The sequence below is a fragment of the Gopherus evgoodei genome, chromosome 7 (genome assembly GCF_007399415.2).
Source record: "Gopherus evgoodei ecotype Sinaloan lineage chromosome 7, rGopEvg1_v1.p, whole genome shotgun sequence".
In the NCBI taxonomy this organism is placed as follows: Eukaryota; Metazoa; Chordata; order Testudines; family Testudinidae; genus Gopherus; species Gopherus evgoodei.
This window is the reverse complement of record NC_044328.1, coordinates 62,703,201-62,724,487: the sequence shown is the minus strand read 5'-3', so window position 1 is coordinate 62,724,487 and position 21,287 is coordinate 62,703,201. Positions and strand designations below refer to the sequence as shown.

Here is a 21,287-nt window from a genome sequence, read left to right as displayed (position 1 = left end):
CCAAGTGCCAGAGCTGGCATTAGCTAAGAACTGAAACTCCTAGTTGGAAACCAAACTAGCTCACCTGTATGATAAGTTTTCTTTAAAATAGGTATTAGTCTTACCAGAATATATTTAGTGTTTAAATTCGATGAAATGCTTGCAAGTTTCTGCAGGCATTAGTCTCACTTGTAATGCCTGTACCCCATGCTATAAGGAAATATGCAAGTACACCACTATCCAGATATAACGTGGGTTCGCATACAAGGTGACAAAACTCTGACATGCTGCTCTGAGCAGCATATTAAGGATGCCAGGCTAGGCCAGAGCTGAAGGGTTTGACAAGGGGCAGAGGGTCTCTGGGGTGGTCAGGGCCTTACCCCACCCCCACGCCAGGGTCTGGGGGGCAGGAGCTGTGGGAGGGCACTTTTGGGGGCCCCGCAGTCCCAGAGTGGCCTGGGGGATTAACAGGGGGCCAGGAGCAGCCTGCTCTGCTTCCCTCTGCCCAGCACCAGCCATGTCGCTCGGGGAGGGGATCCCGCCCCACCCCCGCACTCACCAGTAGCAGTGGAAAAGGAGCAGTCCAGCCCCAGCCCGCTCCACTCCACCAGCTCCAGATACAGTGCTTTGCTTCCCGTCACAGGTGAGTACGGGGGGGGCATCCTCTCCCCAACCTCCTCGCACTCACCGGCAGCGGGAAGTGGAGCAGTCCAGCCCCAGCCAGCTCCCAGCTGTGGCGCTCCACTTCCTGTCAGGCAGGTGAGTGCAGGACCTTTCCCCAGCCACCCAGCAGCGACACAGCTGGGGCCAGGTCAAGGAAAGAGGAGCGGGCTGGGGTCATGTCACTCCGCTTCCCGCCGCAGGTGAGTGGGGGGGGGGAGGGAGCATCCTTTCCCCAACCTCCCCGCACTCATCAACCGTGGGAAGCAGAATGCCAGAGCTGGGAGGTGGCGGAGTGGAGTGGAGCGGGCTGGGCTGCTCCACTTCCCGCCGCTGTTGGTGAGTGCCTGTCAGGGGGTGGGTGGATAGGGATCGGAGCAGGGGACAGGGGGTCTCTGGAGGGGGCCGTCAGGGAACAAGGGAGGCCAAAGCAAGTTTGATATAACATGGTCTCACCTATAACGCGGTGAGATTTTTTTTTGTCTCCTGAGGACCACGTTATATTGGGTAGAGGTGTATTGCTTTATAAAACTTTGAAAATGTTCACTCTGAATTTGTGAGCCCCGTTGTCATGGAAATCACCTCACACCCCCAGAAAGGAGGCTTATCAAGATTAAACGGGCCATTAAGAATAATCATAGTACAAAGGACTGATGAACGGCCCTATCAAGACCTTGGAAATGCTATGTACAAGGGGGTTTGTCTCATGAACTGGAAGGCCAAATGTAAGAGATAAAACAGGGTTTAAGGAAAACGTGTAATCTCTTTGCTGTTTTAACTCACAGGAGCTGAGACATTAAACAGAGGCAGAGATCCCCAGGGGCAACCCCTGAGTCCACCCTGAAAGACATTTTGAATTGACGGATTAACACATCTGTCATCTTTAGGAATCGTGTTTAGGAACTCAATTGTGTATGTTTGCTTGCTTTAACTTGTAAATAACTTATTTCTTTTTCCTAGTTAATAAACCTTTAGATAGTTTGTTACAGGACTGGCTACAGGCACTGTCTTTTGTGTAAGATCTGGAGTAAATGACTGGTCTCTTGCGATCAGAAGCAACCCGAACAGTACAAGATTTTTGGCATACATGACCATTTATCATTAAGTCCATCTTGTAAAATCTAATAGAGCATACCAGATTGTGTTGTCTGCCCTGTTTTTGATGCTCAGATGTGAGCTACTCCAGACAGCATGACAACTACCTCACCCACCTTGTCTCACAGAACTCAATTTACCACATAGCACAAGAGCCATTCACCTCAGAAGATCTGTTCCTAGCAAAAGGCTCAAGAGAAAATAATTTCAGAAATGGTCTACTTACAAGATGACCATAATTCTGTGCAACTTAGTTGTTCTATTGAATAAATCCTGAAGTTAAATAGGTCAGGAAACCTGAACACTGCCTGCCAGTGCTATTCCCAGCTCTAGGCAATGCTCTGAAATGTCAACTTCGAGTACTAAACAGAATCGTAAACCTTATATGGACATCCCATGGATGGCACTTTCCATTTGCTCTTTAACTAGCTTGTTTCATTGACATCTCTGAAAAGGGCATTAACTGGTGTGGAGGAAGGGACCACTGCTTGTTCTGGTTTTCCAAGTAGTACAGTCAACAAGATCTGGAAACTCACCTCTAGTCTCAGCAGTCTAATCCGCTCCAGAGAGAGCTTGACCAGTATAAAGCAATCATCAGGAAGAAACACTTCTTCGATGTACTCTGAAATCTGAGATCCAGATGGAATAGTTAGCATCTCTCTGAGAATGGTTACTGTCCACTGCAAAGAGTCTGCAACAATACAGACTAGAGTTTTAAAATTTAATGTAGTGCCAACAATGAAGATTTTCCTACCTCTCCTAATAGGGTTTTCTCAATTCTTCCCTTAACCAGACGGGCAAAATCAGAATCATCATCCTTGTCCAAGTGTGCTGTGATAATAGGTGTGCTACACAGAATAAGACAGCAATAAAATTTACTAGCTAGATTATAGAACAGCAGCTTTCTGTTACATCCTAGCTTCTGTGGTCTGTCTCAACTACCATCCACTATAGGGACAAATAGGACAGGCTGTAAAAGAGACTGCTGCTTGCTAGGAAATAATAGTACCCAAAATTGACACAATGTCTAAGAAAACTATTCTTTAAATATCTCAAGCTTGAAGGAATAAGACAGTTATTGGAATTCAAACTCCAATGTATACATACTCCAAGAGGTTACAGTAAGTTTTTATGGCTTAGTCTACTGTAGCAGTGCTTAAATATGGCTCCAGGTGCACATCAGAAACATACAAGTGTTTTGATTACTGTTCTAGCTAGACCCATCTGATGTAGACTAATCTCTTGACAGTCTGTAGTCTTTAAAGTGAGAGTGTTTAAAAGGAAATGAACACCTAACTGTGTTTTGGCCACTAGAAAAGTCATTATTTGGATGGACTGAAATATGAGATTTTCTGCCAATTAAGATACAAATTTGATGAGTAACTTAGTTCATCTTGTTTAGATATTTGACAGTGTAAACCTCACATATTCTTGCAAGAAAGATCCTACTTTGGGCTGCAGGTTAATCACTTTTCACTAAAGCAGAGGAATTAAAAAAAGGTTTCAGTACCTGATTGCTTTGGAGGCATTAATAATTTCTTTGATTCTAGGAACACCCAGAGTGATGTTCATTGAGGCAACACCAGCAAAGTGGAAAGTTTTCAGAGTCATCTGCGTGCCAGGCTCACCAATACTCTGAGCACACAGAGCTCCTACTGCTGAGCCAGGCTCCATCTGTGCCCTGAGAAGAAAGTCAGGGGTTAAAAAACAAACAAAACCAACCAACCAACCTCCCTCAAGTCAAAGACACAGGATAAAACAAACTGCTCATTAAGATACTAAATCTAGGCTGAGCAAAGTTAAGCATTATTCCAGGAGTGCTAATAAGAGTTTTTAAAACTGTATTTTCTTCACCAGCGCTGGGGCTGGCAGGAAAAGAGACAAACACCAATTCCATGCAATATGAATGACTGCCAGGGGCATAGAGAAATTCCGCTGCCCCAGTTATAACACATTCCACAACTGGTCAGGTCAACTAAAAGAAGCTCATCTTCTTCTGAAGTATTAGGTTCTGGCCTTTGCTAGATACAGAATTCATCATCCGATGGATCAATACACTGGCAATTCCCATATTCCAAATACAAATTCTCCATTATCAAATTGTTCTTGATGGGTTGACAAAGCTAGAAGATTGGATTTCAATACATTATAGCGGCTTTTTTTTTGGCGTTTCAAGAGGAAAAAGTTCTGGATCATGGGTCACCTTAGAGAAATCTAATTTTGGAGAGGGAGAGCCTCTAATGAGAATAAAATCAGATCATGTTATTGCTTCATTATAGCATCAATGCATCTGCTATTCAAACAGATAAAAGCAACAGCACGGGAAGTTAAGTATGCCACCGTATGCAACATTAAGCTACAAAGGAGAAGAGAGGTTTTGATGAGAAGTTAGATTTTAAACTGTAGTTTTTTCAGGACATTGGAATTAACATTTCTATTTTTGCAAAGAGTGAAATGGGATCAACACTCCAGAGCACATTTTCCCCTCAACACCAAAGTCAAGAGAGAATGCCACCTGCTAAATCAGCAGTGCAACCTTCAGCGTCACCCTGGGTTTTCCCTGGAGAATACCCTTCCCAATACAAACCAGGCCTTACAGTGGTTAGCCTGTGAGATTTCATGCAATCAACAAAGAGGTTGTATGGCAGCAAACAATAGTTATTTAAATTAGGGCTGGTCTACACTCAAAACTTACATCGGTAGCTACGTCTCTCTGACGGAGAGAGTACTCTCAGTCCTGGTAGGAGTTCTCTCCTGTTCAACTACAATGTAACTAAGCAACGAAATGCTTCACAGCAACTAAGTCCCTTCCAAAATTACATCACTGTGATAAATCACAAGGAGAAGATTACTACATCAAAACCTTAATTAAAACCAGAATTTACTAGTGTACCTCGAACACCACCCAAGGCTATACAAACAGGTTAACACCAAAAAGGGAGCTGTGGAACAGGTAACATATGCTTTGCACCAAAGAACATTACCCACATGAGCATAAGCTAAGTAATCACAGCAAAGAAAACCAACATGTCAGTTAATAACAAGTCTGCTGTAAATTATCTTCTACATAAACCTAGTGCTTCTAGAACAGTGGTTTTCAACCTACGGGTCCGCAGACTATATCTAAGATTTCCAAAGAGATCTGCACCTCCATTTTTGAAACTTTTTAGGGGTCAGCAAATGAAAATTTTTTTTTGAAAACCACTGTTCTAGAAGCATTAAGCCACAGCAGAAATAAGTTTAGCAAATAACCAATGCAGTGAGTGCATGTAGGAGACCAGAGGATAGTTGTGACCCTCATTTATATCCCAATGAACCAATCTCAAGGCATTATGAACCTTCTCTGTACATATGAATCAACTCACGATGAACAACAGAGAGAAGAGCCTCCAGACTATCAGTGTTTTCTTACAGTACAGAAGCTGTCTCCTAGAAATGAGTGTCTAAAGATAATGATTGTCTATAGTCTGCTTATAGATCAAGATTAACAGTCAAGGATGTAATGGCCTTCAAATTGACATAACTTGAACACTATCCTAACACTAAGGCCATATCTATACTCTCTCTTTTGTCGGTATAACTTACATTGCTCAGGTGTCTGGAAAAAACTTTACACCTCTAAGCAACATAAATTACACCAACAGAAGCAACAGAGGCACTATTGTCGCAACAATTACATTCTCAGATTCAAGTCAATCAGTTACAAGCCCTACCCCTAACTTGTATAATGTAGTGGTGAACAATCAATTGATATAAGCCAATTAGAAGAAAACAAGTCCTGAAACTTGTACCTCATGTATTTGTCCCTACAGGTCTCTAGAAACTTCTCTAGCTGCGTTGGGGTAATTCGATCCAATTGGTACAAGACACGTGGCTGAAGAGACAATGAGACAAAAATGTTAGAAATCCAATGGATTATGGAGCTTTACTGTAAGTGCACTTGTTGTTACCCCTCTGAAGGCAGTTACCTCTGTTGTGCCATTGTCATTAATACCATATTTGTCCCTGGTTTTCTTGATCTTTTCAGAAACGCTTTTGATGAATTTTTTAATCTCCTGAAATTAAAAAAACAAGTAAGAATTATGCAATAGATTAGTCTCATACTCCAGCCCTACTGTGGGAAATGCTATTTGGTTACAGATCTGAAAGAACTTTTTTACAATACTAAATAAGAACTGCACACTATGGGAAGGAAGACAGCAAAACTTAGGCACACAGTGTACCACAAACCAAATTCACCCTTGACGTAACTGGAAACAACAACAACAACAACAACAACAACAACAACAACAACAACAAAAACTGTAGCACATCAGGAATTTATACCAATACATATAAAAGTATCCCTCCTCAGCATTCTCCTAGAAATTGACAAACAGTTTTGTCTTTGCTGACCTAAGATTTTCCACTTTGGAGGATCTCTGCGCTTCCCACTTACTCCTCTTTTTCCTGCTCCCCAACTGTTGCGTTTTAGTTATGCAATGCCAATATTAGTGACAGGCTTGCTCAACAATATTTTAAAAGTTAATGATTCCTGCAGAGTTAAGTTCTCTATTTGCATGCAAACAGGATCAGTATAAGCAGTAACAAAGCAACCTTCTCCAAACTCTGCTACTGTGTCAATGTACTTCAATAGTGACTTGGAAGAACTATTTCTACAGCAGAGGACAATTCAGTTTTCAGAGTCTATTCAAATCCGTGGCCCCTCTGGTGAGGCAGCCAACTTTGCTGACTGTGTGACGTGGATGCTTATCCACTAAGTCAGAGGTACGCAACCTATGGCATGTGTGCCAAAGGTGGCACGCAAGCTTATTTTCAGTGCATCTGACGAAGTGGGTATTCACCCATGAAAGCTCATGCTCCAAAACGTCTGTTAGTCTATAAGGTGCTACAGGATTCTTTGCTGCTTTTACAGATCCAGACTAACACGGCTACTCCTCTGATACTTATTTTCAGTGTCACTCATACTGCTTGGGTCCTGGCCACCGGTTGGGGGGGCTCTGCATTTTAATTGAATTGTAAATGAAGCTTCTTAAACATTTAAAAAACCTTATTTACATACAATAGTTTAGATATATATTATAGACATAGAAAGATACCTTCTAAAAACGCTAAAATGTATTACTGGCATGCAAAACCTTAAATTAGAGTGAATAAATGAAGACTTGGCACAGCACTTCTGAAAGGATGCGGACCCCTGCACTAAGTACTGCACTAATCCCACCAACTCTGAGGTGTCCAAATAATCTGCAGAGCCATTCAGTATCCTCAGTAATTGGGCATTTAAAAAGCTATTCCATCCACTAAAAAATATCAGGAATAACTTTTCTAGATATTTCCCAACCACAGCAAGCACTACAAATAAAAACTGTCAGAGTATATCAGTCACAGCAGACTCTGCACATTAACTCCAAGATGTGGATGTTTTGCTCAACATTCGAGGCATTTTTAGTTTAACAGTCCACTACTGTAAATCAGAATTTCCAGACAAGGTCAAAATGGAAGAGTTAGATAATGAAAGTATGCCCCAGGAATTGGTGCTTCATTTTATCCCCATTTAGAAGATTACAAATATAAGATATTTCTGCCGATTCTCACCTTGCAGTACACTTTTCTCCCTTTAATCATGTTCACTGAAAAGTCTACTTTTCACTTTTACAGATCCTTCCACCAGACCATCTCAAACCTCAAGCTTTTATTCCCCCTTAACAGCTAAATATTAAATAACCACATGGTAAGTAAGCATGATCTCCCTACTACAGATGAGCAAATGGAAAGGGAGGTTAAATGATTTGGTAAGTTTACACAGGAAGCAGTACTTCCAACTCTAAGATACCAAAAATCATGAGGTGGTTAAAAGCCATACAACTTTGTGAACTTTTTGAGCCACTTTTCAATTGCTGCTTTAACCAGGAGGGCTAGAAATTTACTTTTTAAAAAATGAAAGCCTAGATTTTTACCTAATCACATGCCTTCCAGAGCTGGGCTTTTTGAAAATAAATGAAACATTCTAAGACTTGCAATGAAATGGCAAGAGTTAGCAACACTGAGAATCTTTGACAGAGATAGGATAGGTCCCAGACAAGCAAATCGTTTACTGACAGACAATGAGTTTGCTTTAACTGTTCCTGAATACCTAAACAGCTTTCAAAACAAGCTATCGGAAAGCTTCTGAGCTGCAAATCCTAGGTGATCAAACTGGAGAATTGGTCTGAACTCAAGATGAAATTCAGTATGAGAAGTGCAAAGTACTTCATTCAGGAAGGAAAAAAAAAAATCAAATGGGGAATAACTGATTTGGAGATACTACTACTGTAAAGGATCTGGCTGCTACAGTGGATCACAAATTGAATATAAATCAACATGTGATGCAGTTGTGAAAAATGCCAACATCACTCTGGGGTGTATTACCAGGAGCATCGTATGTCAGACATGGGAGGTAACTGTTTTACTCTGTTCATCACTGGGGAAACCTCAGTTGGATACTATGCTCAGTTTTAGGTGCTACACTTTAGGACAGATGTGGACAAACTGGAGAGAGTCTAAAGGAGAGCAACAAAAATGATAAAAGGCTTAGAAAACATGCCCCATGAGGAAAGGTGAAAAGAACTAGGCATATGTAGTTTTGAGAAAAGAAGATTGGGGGAGGGGGAGGGTTTGACCTGATGGTCCTTAACATTTTTGAAGACTATTATAAAGAGGACTGTGATGAACTGTCCACTGAAGGTAGGAGAAGTACACCTCTATCCCAATAAAACGAGACCCCATGTAACACTAATTCGGATAGAACGCGGTAAAGTAGTGATCTGGGGCGGGGGGGGCTGTGCATGCCAGCAGATCAAAGCAAGTTCGATATAATGCAATTTCACCTATAACGTGGTAAGATTTTCTAGCTAACAAGGACAGCGTTATATAGGGGTAGAAGTGTAGTAATGGGCATAATCAGCAGCAGAAACAATTAGAAAGATTTTCCAAATATCCTAACCTAACTATAAGGGTAATCATGCACCAGAATAGGCTTCCAAGGGAGACTGTAAAAACCCTATCATTGGATATTTTTAACATGTTGGACAAATCTGTCAGGAATGGTCTAGGTTTACTTGGTCCGGCCTCAGTGCAGGAAGCTGGACTTGATAACCTTTTGAGGTTCCTTTCCAGCCTTACATGTCTATGATTCTCAATTAAATGCTAGTTTTAGCCATCATAAAGTAATGATGGTACAGAATGCAAAGTGAAGCACTGGAGAGAGATTTACTATTTCCAAGGGTCTTCCACATGCATGTGAAGTAGGGAAAACCACCAAAGTTCCAAAGACCTTTCCAAGTGTCAACGGGAAATGATGCTAAGTTACCTCCAATTGCCATATACTTCTGAAACAAGCTGGAGTTTCAAGCTATTAGATTGAGTTAATAACCTTAGGTCATTAAGATGACTGATATGAGACAGGAGAGAAAAAAAGTGATGTGCCAAAGTAAAACCTTAAGTGACTAATTCTTGGAATTTAGCTAGCAGGGACCTTCTCATCACATCTGAACTTTGTTTTCATTCAAAACTTTAAAAAGATGTAGTGGATTAATGCAGGCGAAATCTTAATTATAATTTGCCAGACAGTAACATATACAGTCCCATTTGTTACTGCAAGATCTTGCACAAATATCTTAAGTTAAGTAGTACTAACATTAATGCTCATACAATGCACACGCATGCTACAATTACCTCATTATATTTTTCATAACCTGTCTCAGTTAATGCCTTCAAGAATGAATGGTTGGGAGAGGGGGAGAGGGGAGAAAAAAGGTAAAAAGAAGAAAAAGTAACAATGTCTGCAATTTACTGGTCAGAAATAAATCTTTCAAAAAAGTTAATGCTAAGTGATGTAGCTATATCTGTGCATCCTAGTTTGACTTCTGAAAGGAGCATTAAAATCTAGCGCAGTTCTAAAATAAAGAGAATTAACTTTGAACCTTGTAATGCTCTCAGATCAGAATTTATTTCTAGGAGTGATGAAGAAATTGTTTACCAGCCCATGAAGTTGAGATTTCTATACACTTCTATTTGTATCCACAGTACAGTGTGGATAAGCCTCAGGAAACAAGCTCCAATACAGCAAAGCATGTATTGGAAGTGCTTTGTTGGATTGGGAACCGTAAGAAAATGAGTGTTTACTAAAGGGAGCAGGGAAAATGACAAAAGATAGTTACACAAAAGATGGATAAAAGAGAAGAGCTCGTGATATTAGTACCTTCACAGTTATATGTCAAATATTACATTATTCCTTAATGCTCCTCTGAGATAGCTAATTACTAGAACTATTTTACAGATGGTAAAAATGAGGTACAAAGCAATCAAGAGATTTGATTAAGGTGTTTCAGCAGGTCAATGGTTGGCCCTTACTCAAACGACTAGACTTTCCTTCCTTTATAAAGCTATTGTAGCAAACACAAATTTACCCAAGACGACAAAGAAAGAAATTAATTATCCATACTGAAGTGCTAGTCCAGGGGTAGGCAACCCATGGCACGCATGCCGAAGGCGTCACACAAGCGGATTTTCAGTGGCACTCATACTGCCTGAGTCCTGGCCACCAGTTCGGGGGGCTCTGCATTTTAAATTTAAATTTTAAATGAAGCTTCTTAAACATTTTAAAAACCTTATTTACTTTACATACAACAGTTTAGTTATATATTATAGAAAGAGACCTTCTGAAAACGTTAAAATGGATTACTGACAAGCAAAACCTTAAATTAGAGTGAATAAATGAGGACGAGGCACACCAATTCTGAAAGGTTGCTGACACCTGTGCTAGTCATACACCATTGTGAATGCAGTAATCAGAAATATCTTCAAGACAGATTAGTACAGTAGGTGTTGCTTCTAGTAGTGGATAAAACTTTTTTTCTGAAAAGCTCTTCATCAGTCTTTAAATAAAAGCTCTCTCAATTGTTTAAAATCCTTGATTTATGAGGGAAGTGATATTTCTTTTTATTTCATGGATTATTAAGATTAAAAAAAGTTACCTGTAGGAAACTGTCTTGGCAGCAAAGGAATTCAACTTTCTTCATGATGGATTCAGCAGTTAACACCAATTCATTTTTACTAAGAGCTGGTTCATTTTGACATGGATATACCGCCTTAAGCAACAACATAAAGAGTTATACTTCTATATATATATATATATAGAGAGAGAGAGACCACAGGGACATTAAACATTTTAGAGAGATTAGTTCTGTGTTCCACATGGACAATAGAGTCCTTTAACACTTCACTGAATAGTGTCCCAAATATATGTACTTGGAAAAATCAATCCATATATGTTTCTGATTACACAAATCAAATTATCACAGCCAATCACTTAAGTCCAAATTGCCACTTCCACAGAAAACCTTTAGTCTTAGTCAAAATAAAATATGAACATTCTGAAAAGACACGTTCAGCATGTTAAGCATTCAAGTGTTTCACAATACCATGCTAGGCTTAGAGACAGCAAACAAGGCTCTTCTCCTGTGAGCTGAGAAATCCAACAACGCAACATGGAAGAATAATTTTCAGAACATTAGTATGTGCAATAAGGAACCAGTCAATCACCCAATTAAGTCAACAGTAGTCCAACCACTGACTTCAATGGGCTTTGGGTAAGGCACTAACACAGGGTAGGCAACCTGCAGCACACAAACTGATTTTCAGTGGCACTCACGCTGCCTGGGTCCTGGACAACGGTCTGGGGGGGCTCTGCATTTTAATTTAATTTTAAATGAAGCTTCTTAAACATTTTAAAAACTTTACTTTACATACAATAGTTTAGTTATATATTATAGACTCATAGAAAGAGACCTTCTAAACACATTAAAATGTATTACTGGCACACAAAACCTTAAATCAGAGTGAATAAAGGAAGACTTGGCACACCACTTCTGAAAGGTTGCCGACCCCTGCACTAACATCTTAAAAAACCCCAAGTGATCATCTAGTCACTCAATTTCAAAGAAAGCTACAGAGTTCTTTACTTAACATAGATCTGCAAGAAATTAAGTTAAAAAAAAAAACAACCCTTATTTTAGAATGATTCTCCATGTTGTATCATGACACTTTTCCTCTTTATGTTCCAAATAACATTACGTGCCTCTGACAATTAGAGAGTCTAAATGGATTTCAAACAAATGGATTTCAGAAAAATCTTACTCTGATGTTGTCCAGGACTCGCTTGAATTCCAAAGGTTCGTCTTTTCCTTCCATAGCGGCAGGATCTAAGCCATCTCCCCCATAAATGAACTGTATAATGTCACCAGTAGAACTTCTGACAGTGAGGTCATATTGAGAGCAAAGATCTTCCAAAGATTTCACCAGCCGTCTCTGGAGGGAGGAAAAAAAAAAAAAAGAAGAGGAAGTAAAAACAGCTGTTTTTTAGGAATACCCATGCATTGGAGTTACAAAAACCTATGGAATGTAGACTGAGAAAATAAAACTTTTTAATTCATACACCATTCATAAGATTTTTTTATATTCCCGAGAGCAAAAAAAAAAACAAAAACAAAAAACTCAGTAGCAATAAAATATTTAAAGCATTCTGAAGGCCTGCAAGCTTTCCTTCCTGCTCGTCCTATCATGTAATTTTGGTGCATACAGACTCAAATTTACCACCATTAGAACCTGATACAGCCCAATTTATCTGGAATTTAAAAATACAAACATGTTTTCAAGGAAATGCCTTTTCAATCATGTGGTTTCTCTAACCAGCTTTGCTTCCTGGAATTTTTTAGAAAAAATGCAAGAACATAGGCGGCACATTACCATGTATATGGTCTTATAGGGAGAAGGAAGGAGCAGAGAGTGTTAAAAATATAACCACTGAACATCTGCCTCAAGTTGACCTTTTTAAAAAAAATAGAGTTTTTTAATTTATGAGTTAGGCTTCAAGGTGTTTGTGGCACATGTTCAACCCACACAGCTGCGATTTGGCAGGACTGGACAAACAGGTCTTAAGGAATGTGTGTTCACTTCAATTTACATAGAAATAGTTACAAGGTCCTTGAAAAAGCAAGAGGAAGACAAGGCAAATCTGCATTTTAAGCAAACGGCAGCATGAAATGAAATCTCTTTTATGAGACCCGATGTCTCCATCCTCATAGCTGGAAGGAATTTTATCTAGGGCAACAGTTCTCAAACTTCATAGCACCATGCCCCACCCCTCTGACAACAAAAATTACTACATGACCCCAGGAGGGGGGACCCAAGCCTGAACCCACCCCAGCCCTGCTGCCCCGGACGGGAGCCAAAGCTGAAGCCCAAGGGCTCTTACCCTGGGCAGGGGGCATGTAACCTTAGCCACCCTTCCCCAGGCTTTAGCTTCAGCCCCAGGCAGTGGGGGTTGGGCTTCAGCTTCAACCTCAGCAAGTTTAACTGCAGCCTTGGCGACTCTGTTAAAATGGGGTCCCGACCCACTGTCTGAGAACCCCTGATCAAGAGGTAACCCTCGGGAAAATACATTTCAAAGGATGACTAAACTATGAAAGTAATTGATAAAACCACCACACGTTGTCTCTCCCTATCCATTTCCCTTTCACTCATCTAAGATGACAAAAGAACGCCTATGGACTTAGAGAACATATCCTGACCTGAAACTTAGGCAGCAATGTTACTAGAAACTTGTGGTCAGAATTTCACCTTGAACCAAGTTTAGAAAGTGTTTTATCTTTATTTTTCTTGTAACCATTTCTAACTTTAATGCCTTATATTTGTACTGACTTAAAAATCTATGTAGTTTTACAATCCAGTGTTGTCTTGAAACTGAACTGTGTGAGTAACTCCATTTATGGTAGCAAACTGTTGTATATTGAGCCCCTGGATGGTCAATAGACCTAATACAGCTTGACTGTCCAGGAGAGGGCTGGACAAGTGCAGAACACACTTTTCTGGGGAAAATCTGGGACTGGAAGTGTGTGTGTGTGTGGGGTCACAAGGCAAGTAGTAAGCAAGGCTGCTGGAAGCCAGAGTGCGGCAGGTTTGCTGCCAGACTGCTGGGGTCACTGTTTCTGGACTTGGGCTGTGGCTACACACAGACACTCAGGGGTGACCTGCATGCTATCTGTAAGCAGCCTAAGTGGAAGCTACAGCAGCAAAGCATTAAGGCCCCAAGGTTAGAGGGCCAGTGGTAACACAGCCCCTCACTGGTCTGGATTGCACCCCAGAATGTTAAACCCTCTGAATGGAGTCAGAGATTGCATAGAAATATATTGAATAATGCCTCTACATAAGAGCCTTGACATGATCTTATGTATTCAGGTATGTGAATTTCAAAAGCACTCACATTGGGCCTTCCCTCTGATTAAAATTAATGGGAGAATTCCGATTTACCTACACAGAAGCAAAAGGTTAGGCCAGCCTTGAGTTACTTTTGATCATACCACCTTAAAGTAAGTTTTCATTCTTGAAGAAGGGGCCAAATTCTGCTTGCCTTACTTGAGTAATCCCACTGAAGACCCTGAGATTACTCACAAAAATAAGGCAAGCAGGTTTGCCCCAGGACAGTCCATGCTTACGTTTGGGTAATGGAGACAACTTCCCTTTTGTTTTGATGGGTCAAAACAAAAAAAAAACAAACAAACAACAAACAAAAAAAAAAGAGTTTGAAGTTTCACCAGTATCATCTTTGTTTTTTACAGGAATGAAGGCTCAGTGACCAAAGCATCATCACCAGCACCTGATCCACTCAGATGCTCCACGCCCTCAGACCTTCATTAACTTGAAGAGAAACTGAAGGCACTTACCACTTTGCAGGAGCTGCTCAGCAAATCAGGACACTTATGAACAACAATTGGTCACTGTACTCAGAAGATACACGGCCAGTTCCACTCCCATGTCACTTAGTGAAAGCCCACTTTAGAAGATCAATGATTATACTTGCCAACATCCAGCGCTAGATCAATGAGGTCTAACAGCATCTCACATTAACGATATGACTGACAACCATAACCCTCTTGCAACAGCAAAACTGTTATACATCTTTATACCCCTCTGGAGCATTACCTGCATATATCCAGTTTCGGCTGTTTTTACAGCTGTATCAACTAGACCTTCCCGACCAGCCATTGTATGGAAGAAGAACTCAGTCGGAGTCAAGCCAGAATAGAAGCTATTGGCAACAAAACCTTTTGCAGCTGGAAGCTGGAGGGGAGGGGAAAAAAGTTCTAAAAAAAGACAGACATACTACACATTCTAGAAGTCTGCAGTAGAAAAACATTTAGTCTAATAGGACTATGCACACGCTCCCGAGTTGCAGTCTGGTTGGAGGACAATGTGAGCACTCACTTTTGAGTGGGGAGGAGGAAGAATGACAGAGACAATACTTCTACCGGAATCTTCCTAACCTGAGCCTACGGAACAGAGTATGTTACATGGTTCATAGAGTTGGAGCTTCTAAATTCTTTTGAAAAGCTTGTTTTGGCCATTGATGAGAGTCTGGTCAATAGACTTTACACAAAACTGCTCAAAGCCAATTTACAAGTTTATTAAGCAAACTGAGTAACTAGAGGATTGACTGGAACCTTCTCTATACTATTCCTAATCCCATCACTAGCATCTGACCCAATTCCCATATTCTGTGAAGCAGAACAGTGGATTGAGAGGGTAAGAGGCACCAACCCTTAAAGCAGGCTACTTTGTACCATCATTTAACTAGTAACAGACAAGTTAGACAAGGTTGGGAAATTAAAGTTAAGACATTTTCTCTTTGTAAAGTTGATGGAATTTATATTATGTGTATTTCTACCATAAACAAAAGTTACCTGGAGCATTTTCTTAATAAAAAGGGAACTGCAGATTCAGGTTACTGGACAGCAATAAGCAACTTTCTCTATTAGTTCAGAAATTGCAACTGAGTCCTGGCAGGTAGTGATTTAGAGTTACCACTTGACAGGTATTCAGTAACCTGAATGACATGAACTGGTGAGCTTGGGGGTGTTCGAGGGTTGCTATATTGACACTTCTTTACTAGGAAATGAATTGATACCATTATTTTAACTGGCAGTCTCAGATAGGACTGTATTAACGTGGAGACAGTTCTAGACTCTTGACCTTGGAAACTGGTCCCTGCACAACAGGATTGAGAAACATTGATATAAAGTTAGCAATACTATTTGTCATGCTGTACCTGTTCTACAGAGAAATTCAGACTCCAGAGTGACCCAGTGGATATACTTCACATGCACTAAAATTCTTGAAATCCATCATAAAAACCAAAACCAGCATCACAGCACCCATGACACACATTAGTGCAATGAATCAGTATTCAAAAGAAAGGAAAAAAGGCAAAGATTACAAGAATCTTGTTGGTAAGCAATGTAAGAATCATGAATATCTCCTCAGTGTTATTTTAAAGTTATTTCAACAAATATTAATTTAACATATTAAAGTATTGTTTAAATATTTCAAGGAAGGGACTATTTGGCAGAAAAGGGCAACCAGAAGTTAAAAGTTCAGCTGTTAAGGTTCAGGCTAATGAAGATTCCTGAAAATAAATGAAGGCAAAGAGCATTAGCTCATTGTCCCTACTTCCTCATTCAAAATATTGTACTTGAACTTTATGATGTTACCCTTGGAGGTAGTCCTTCACTAATGGAAGGACCGAGTAATGACTCATCTGAACTTATTCCCAGTTCACAGATGGATTTCATTGAATCTAATTTAGTGCAAGGCTACTGACCTTGCAGTGCTTCTCGAAGTGAGGCAGAGACCTATTTTCAAATCCATCAGGCACGCGTGACCCACTGATAGCCTGTTGTCCTACACAGGCAATCATCTGGGATATATTTATAAAGGAACCTGGACAAACAGGAGACATCAAAATTAGTAATCCTTTGTAAAGGATGCTTGTTCAAACGAGATGAATGGTGCACCACTTACTAAGTCATTAAAATATGTTTTAAATGTGCATCGGTCAATTAATTCAATTCTTCAGTTACTTCTCTTATTCAGTCATATTTACATTCACAGGCCAAAAATTAATCAATTAATTAAAGTCATCCCTACAAGGAATTCCCCCTCTGTCAATCAATGAATCTAGTTTTCTGTGGATCATGGATCTTTATGATATTCTTATTTGATTATAGACCTTAGTATAATAAAAATACCAAGCAAGTTAACCTATCAACAGCATATAATCCATGTCTGTTAATGACAGTTCTTATTATTTCATTGTTCAACATCTCTTCTGCTGTTGACAGATGCAATATCAACTGCGTTAAAAACCCATCTTGAATTCAGAGTCTTTATTTTTTCTACAGACATAGTATCATTTGATTAATTCCTTCTGAAAACAAGCAGACCACCATAAAACTTGCTATCACTTTCACTTCAAGATCCCCAAGTGATTTAAATATTAATAAAACTTATTCACCCCTGTGAAGTATTACACCTATCCAATGCAGATGGGGAAATGGAAGCAGAGAGTGCAATTGACTTGTCCAAGGTCACATAGGAAATTAATGGCAAAGATCAGACAACATCCAAACAAAAAAAGAAAAACAATTATTCAACTGATCTTGTGGAAGCAGAGATCAGGAAAACAGACCATGACATGGAATGACTTGATAATAGATGTGGAAAGTCTCCCCAATGATTACTTTTTCTGACATACTTATATTTTTGCTGGGTTATTTAACCTTGGGGTAATTAACGTGTCTTTATTTGTGTATTTCCACAAGATTCCCAAGGGCACCTAGGGTGCTGGATGGATGCTCTTATTGTAGAGTAACAAACATCTAAATAAAACGGAGTGTGATTATTTACCAGTTTATTTAAAAAGAAGCTAGCTTTACCCTCTCAAAAAGAATTGATAGCAATGCTACATGCTACAAATCTAACACTTACACAACTGCATGTTTTAGACAAAACAGACTACATAATAATTAACACAAAGGCAGAACAAATAATTAAGAGCAAATTATGTAGGCAGCAACTTCACACAATTCCAAAACTTGACTAATATCTTACCTTTAGAACCACAGAGAGCCATGATAAGGGGACTGTTACTTTTATCTAGTTCTCTGAGACAGGCACTGCCAGCATGGTCTCTGATCACAGAGAGTTCTTTAAGGATTAAGGCCTAGAATCAGAGAGTTTAGATATTTAGTATTAGTAACAAATATGCACATAGCAGTATACTAAGGCTAGCCACCAAAAAACCTTCAGTAGTATTCAGTATGAAGTCAAAAATAGCATCAAAAACGCAAACAGGAGCATTAAGAGAAAAAACTCTGCTTTTTGAAATGCACGAGAATCTTAGTAAAATGAACTACAGAACTGGAGACCCACTATAGACTGGCAAATTGTCAGTAAGACAGTAAGCAAATGTATATAAAAGATACTGCATCACAAAATGAACTTTGTTCATCTGTCAAGTCTATTTATATATGTTCTATAAACATTACTAAATGTAATGCTTGCACCAAATACAAGAGATCTTATTACAACTCTACTTTGACAAGTATGGCGAAACTATTGCATTTTGTGACCAGCATCAGACTTGATGACTAGCAAAGTGAGATCCTATTTTAGTTTTATAAATCTTAAGAAAAATAGTGATTGAGCATTTCTAGAAATATACTAGATAAGAGGATCAAGGCTTGAAACTGTTAAAGAGATGACCTCTACATGACTACCCAGGTGTTTCATGTTAGGCACATATTTAAGTACAACAATTCATTCCTCCTAGTTTTCAAACAAACAGTCATATTTAAAACCCACTGCATATTTTACAATCTATTAATCAAACCTCACTATCTTGTAATAGGTTTCAGAGTAGCAGCCGTGTTAGTCTGTATCCGCAAAAAGAACAGGAGTAAGGTGCCGCAAGTACTCCTATCTTGTAATAGGCTGGTATGATGACTTATTTTTTAACAGTCCTGTCTGTAAGAAAGGCTGGCTTTGGCCTAGTTTGCAGCTTGCCTGACACGAGCGAAATGTTGCTTCACATGATCTTGTCATCAAGTAAATTTGTTTACAACAGCTATATAGGACAGAGGACAACATTTTTAAAACAGGATGTGCTTAAATTGAAGAATAATGTATCTATAAACTGTGTTGTCAAAAGCAGTTAGAAAAATGGACTGGAAGGTCCCATAAAACCCCTATGCAGAGAAACAGGTCAAAGTGACCTGGCCAAAATATGCACAATAGTGCACAATCAACCAGAGAAGAGACCACCATAAAAACAAAAGAAAATTACATGCCAATTAAAGTTCGCACATGAGTATTGTATGAGTTACGTAAGATACTTATCTTCCAATCAACACTGGTGTCATGAATTTTAAGTAATGAATATGCAATATGGATGTTTAATAAAATGGGCAGTCAGAGCTTCGTTAAGAAAAATCCATGACGACTCCCTAAGCCCCAGGAGAAGGTTAACTAGCCATGGCTTTTTTCCGTATGTTTGCTGTTTCATACTTTAACAGTATTTGTAAAGCAAGGTATTCTTTTAGTTAAAATAAAGGTTTGATTTAATAAACCTTAGTGTCTTGGCCTGAGTGCATGGCACTCATATTGAACACTATTTTTACAAGTGAATCACCACTCACCTCTAATGTCTCTTCTGCAGTACAGCCAGGCTGCTGCTGCAGCTTACCAGTGCGCAAAGCTTCAATGTATTCATCACATTTCTTATAGCCATCATTCAGAAGTTCATATTTAGCCTTTAGCAGTCCCTGTCCTGGAGTTACATCACCAATCCCAATTGAGAACCCACGGTTAGCTACAGTAAAATATAAAAAAGTTCAGTTCACTGAGTTCTTAGCAGATAACTATCACAGAATTTCTCCCCATTATATGGCATTTGCAAATATGTCAAGACAAAGTTGTGAACAGGTGCACTTTTCTCCATTTCCATCAACTTAGTATCTTATGATTTTTCCTTCTCTAAACAGGGTACATTTTTAATAGAAACCTTCCTGGATTTTTACATTAAAATATTCTACAACGAAAGGCACCTCCCAGGTTACTTACAGAGGTAAACAGGAGCAAGCCTGGCTAGCCGTGACATAGCATCTGCAGCCTCTACCTGCCCCCAGTCTCTCAGCAGAATGTAAAAGATATTGTTCTTGGATCCAGATCCTAAGGTTCCTTTGTCCATACTGCCACTCATCAACTGGCTATTCTGGATTGTAACATCTGGAGGCACAATGGAAAATACTGAAAGCCTGACACTCAAAGAGACCAAGAGCTTAACTTAGGTTACTAGTAATTTAATAAAGTTTAAATCATAACAGTGTGGGTTGTCAAAACAAAAAAGCCTCCAAACACACACATTATGCCTGTAGAAGCAGAACACTGAATAAAGAGGATGCAGTGAAAGTATCTCCAAAACAATCCTTCCCCTGCAACTCCATTTCCCATACATTTTTAAGTCTATTTCCCATCCTTTCCCCAGGTAAATGCTTCAATTGCCAGATTCTCTTTTAAGAACAGCAGTAGCCCATAACTTAAAGCAACCTTAACACTGCACATTTTAATTTTTTAACTCCCACAAAAGAATTAAATGTGATAAAAAGCAATTTTAAATCTTCTGAGCAACATCTTAAATTAGTCTATTTTTGTTCACAGTTTAAAACACAGTAGGCAAATCAGTGCAAGCCGTTTCCCAGCCAAAAGCCACACTTAACTTTGATAAAAATATTAAATAACTATAGTAAGCGAAGAACCATTGAAGAGAGTTATTTTATTTGGGAACAAGTCAGTAATTGGACACAACAGCACTAGAAAGTAAGCAATTTAATACGTGAGCACTCCAACTCCAATATGCTACATTCAAGGAAGGGCTTGGGTATATAGATGGATTTAAATCACTGCATTGTCCTGACTCAGTAAAGGTACACCATAGTTACACGTACACTAGGAATCGGTAAGCTGGTCTATTAAGTGCTCCTAGTGCGGACACAGCTATACCTGTAAAGGGTAGTAACCTGCTATAACAACCTCCCCACTCCCCCATGTCAAACAACCTATGCCAGTGAAAGCAGTTTTGCTGGCGTTACTGCATCTTTACTAGGACCTACGCTGGCATAGCTATGTGGGTCAGGCATCATTACCAGCAGACCCAACTTATTGTTTTTTTTTTTTTTTTGAAAAAGGATGCAACAAAACCTACTTGCTGAACAGTAAATAATAGCCATTGACATTCACTGATGACTGAGTACACTGCAAAAGCCATGTTGGGATTTCATGAGGTCCTGCAGAAGACCTTTTCCAGACTGGACTGTTGTTGCTTCACAAAAGAACAGGTATGCTAAAGACTGCAGCACTAGCTTTGAAGAAACTCAGATGGATTGTCACTTCCACTGAGTCTGACGACTCCAAGAAACTGGGGTTTCCACTCCATCTTCTAAGGCCTGTTACATCCCTCTGCAATTTCTTCCTAATGGTGGGAGAATTTTCTTGGATTTACACTGCTCTGCTCCCCTGCAGCTAGTTCATGGTGAAGAAAAAGGTGGCAGGGGCATGGGATAAAAACCTCACTAAAACAAACACAGGAAGGATTTTTCTGGTTACAGAAGTGGTTAGCT

At 39.6% G+C, this 21,287-nt stretch overlaps 1 protein-coding gene across 2 annotated transcripts in view; it reads right to left on the bottom strand.

Annotated features, from left to right (window-relative positions):
• Positions 1-21,287, bottom strand: part of POLR3A (RNA polymerase III subunit A) — a 50,608-nt gene that overhangs the window by 8,827 nt on the left and 20,494 nt on the right. The window contains exons 15-27 of one of the 2 annotated variants that reach the window (XM_030568594.1): positions 19,732-19,896; positions 19,308-19,480; positions 17,722-17,833; positions 16,433-16,551; positions 14,758-14,895; positions 11,914-12,084; positions 10,752-10,865; positions 9,451-9,486; positions 5,703-5,789; positions 5,526-5,608; positions 3,245-3,415; positions 2,489-2,582; positions 2,271-2,363 (exon numbers count right to left, since the gene is read on the bottom strand). In XM_030568594.1, the coding sequence (XP_030424454.1) occupies positions 2,271-2,363; positions 2,489-2,582; positions 3,245-3,415; positions 5,526-5,608; positions 5,703-5,789; positions 9,451-9,486; positions 10,752-10,865; positions 11,914-12,084; positions 14,758-14,895; positions 16,433-16,551; positions 17,722-17,833; positions 19,308-19,480; positions 19,732-19,896 (1,556 nt within the window). The remainder of the gene's footprint in view (positions 1-2,270; positions 2,364-2,488; positions 2,583-3,244; positions 3,416-5,525; positions 5,609-5,702; positions 5,790-9,450; positions 9,487-10,751; positions 10,866-11,913; positions 12,085-14,757; positions 14,896-16,432; positions 16,552-17,721; positions 17,834-19,307; positions 19,481-19,731; positions 19,897-21,287) is intronic. The other variant, XM_030568595.1, reaches the window with a different exon arrangement.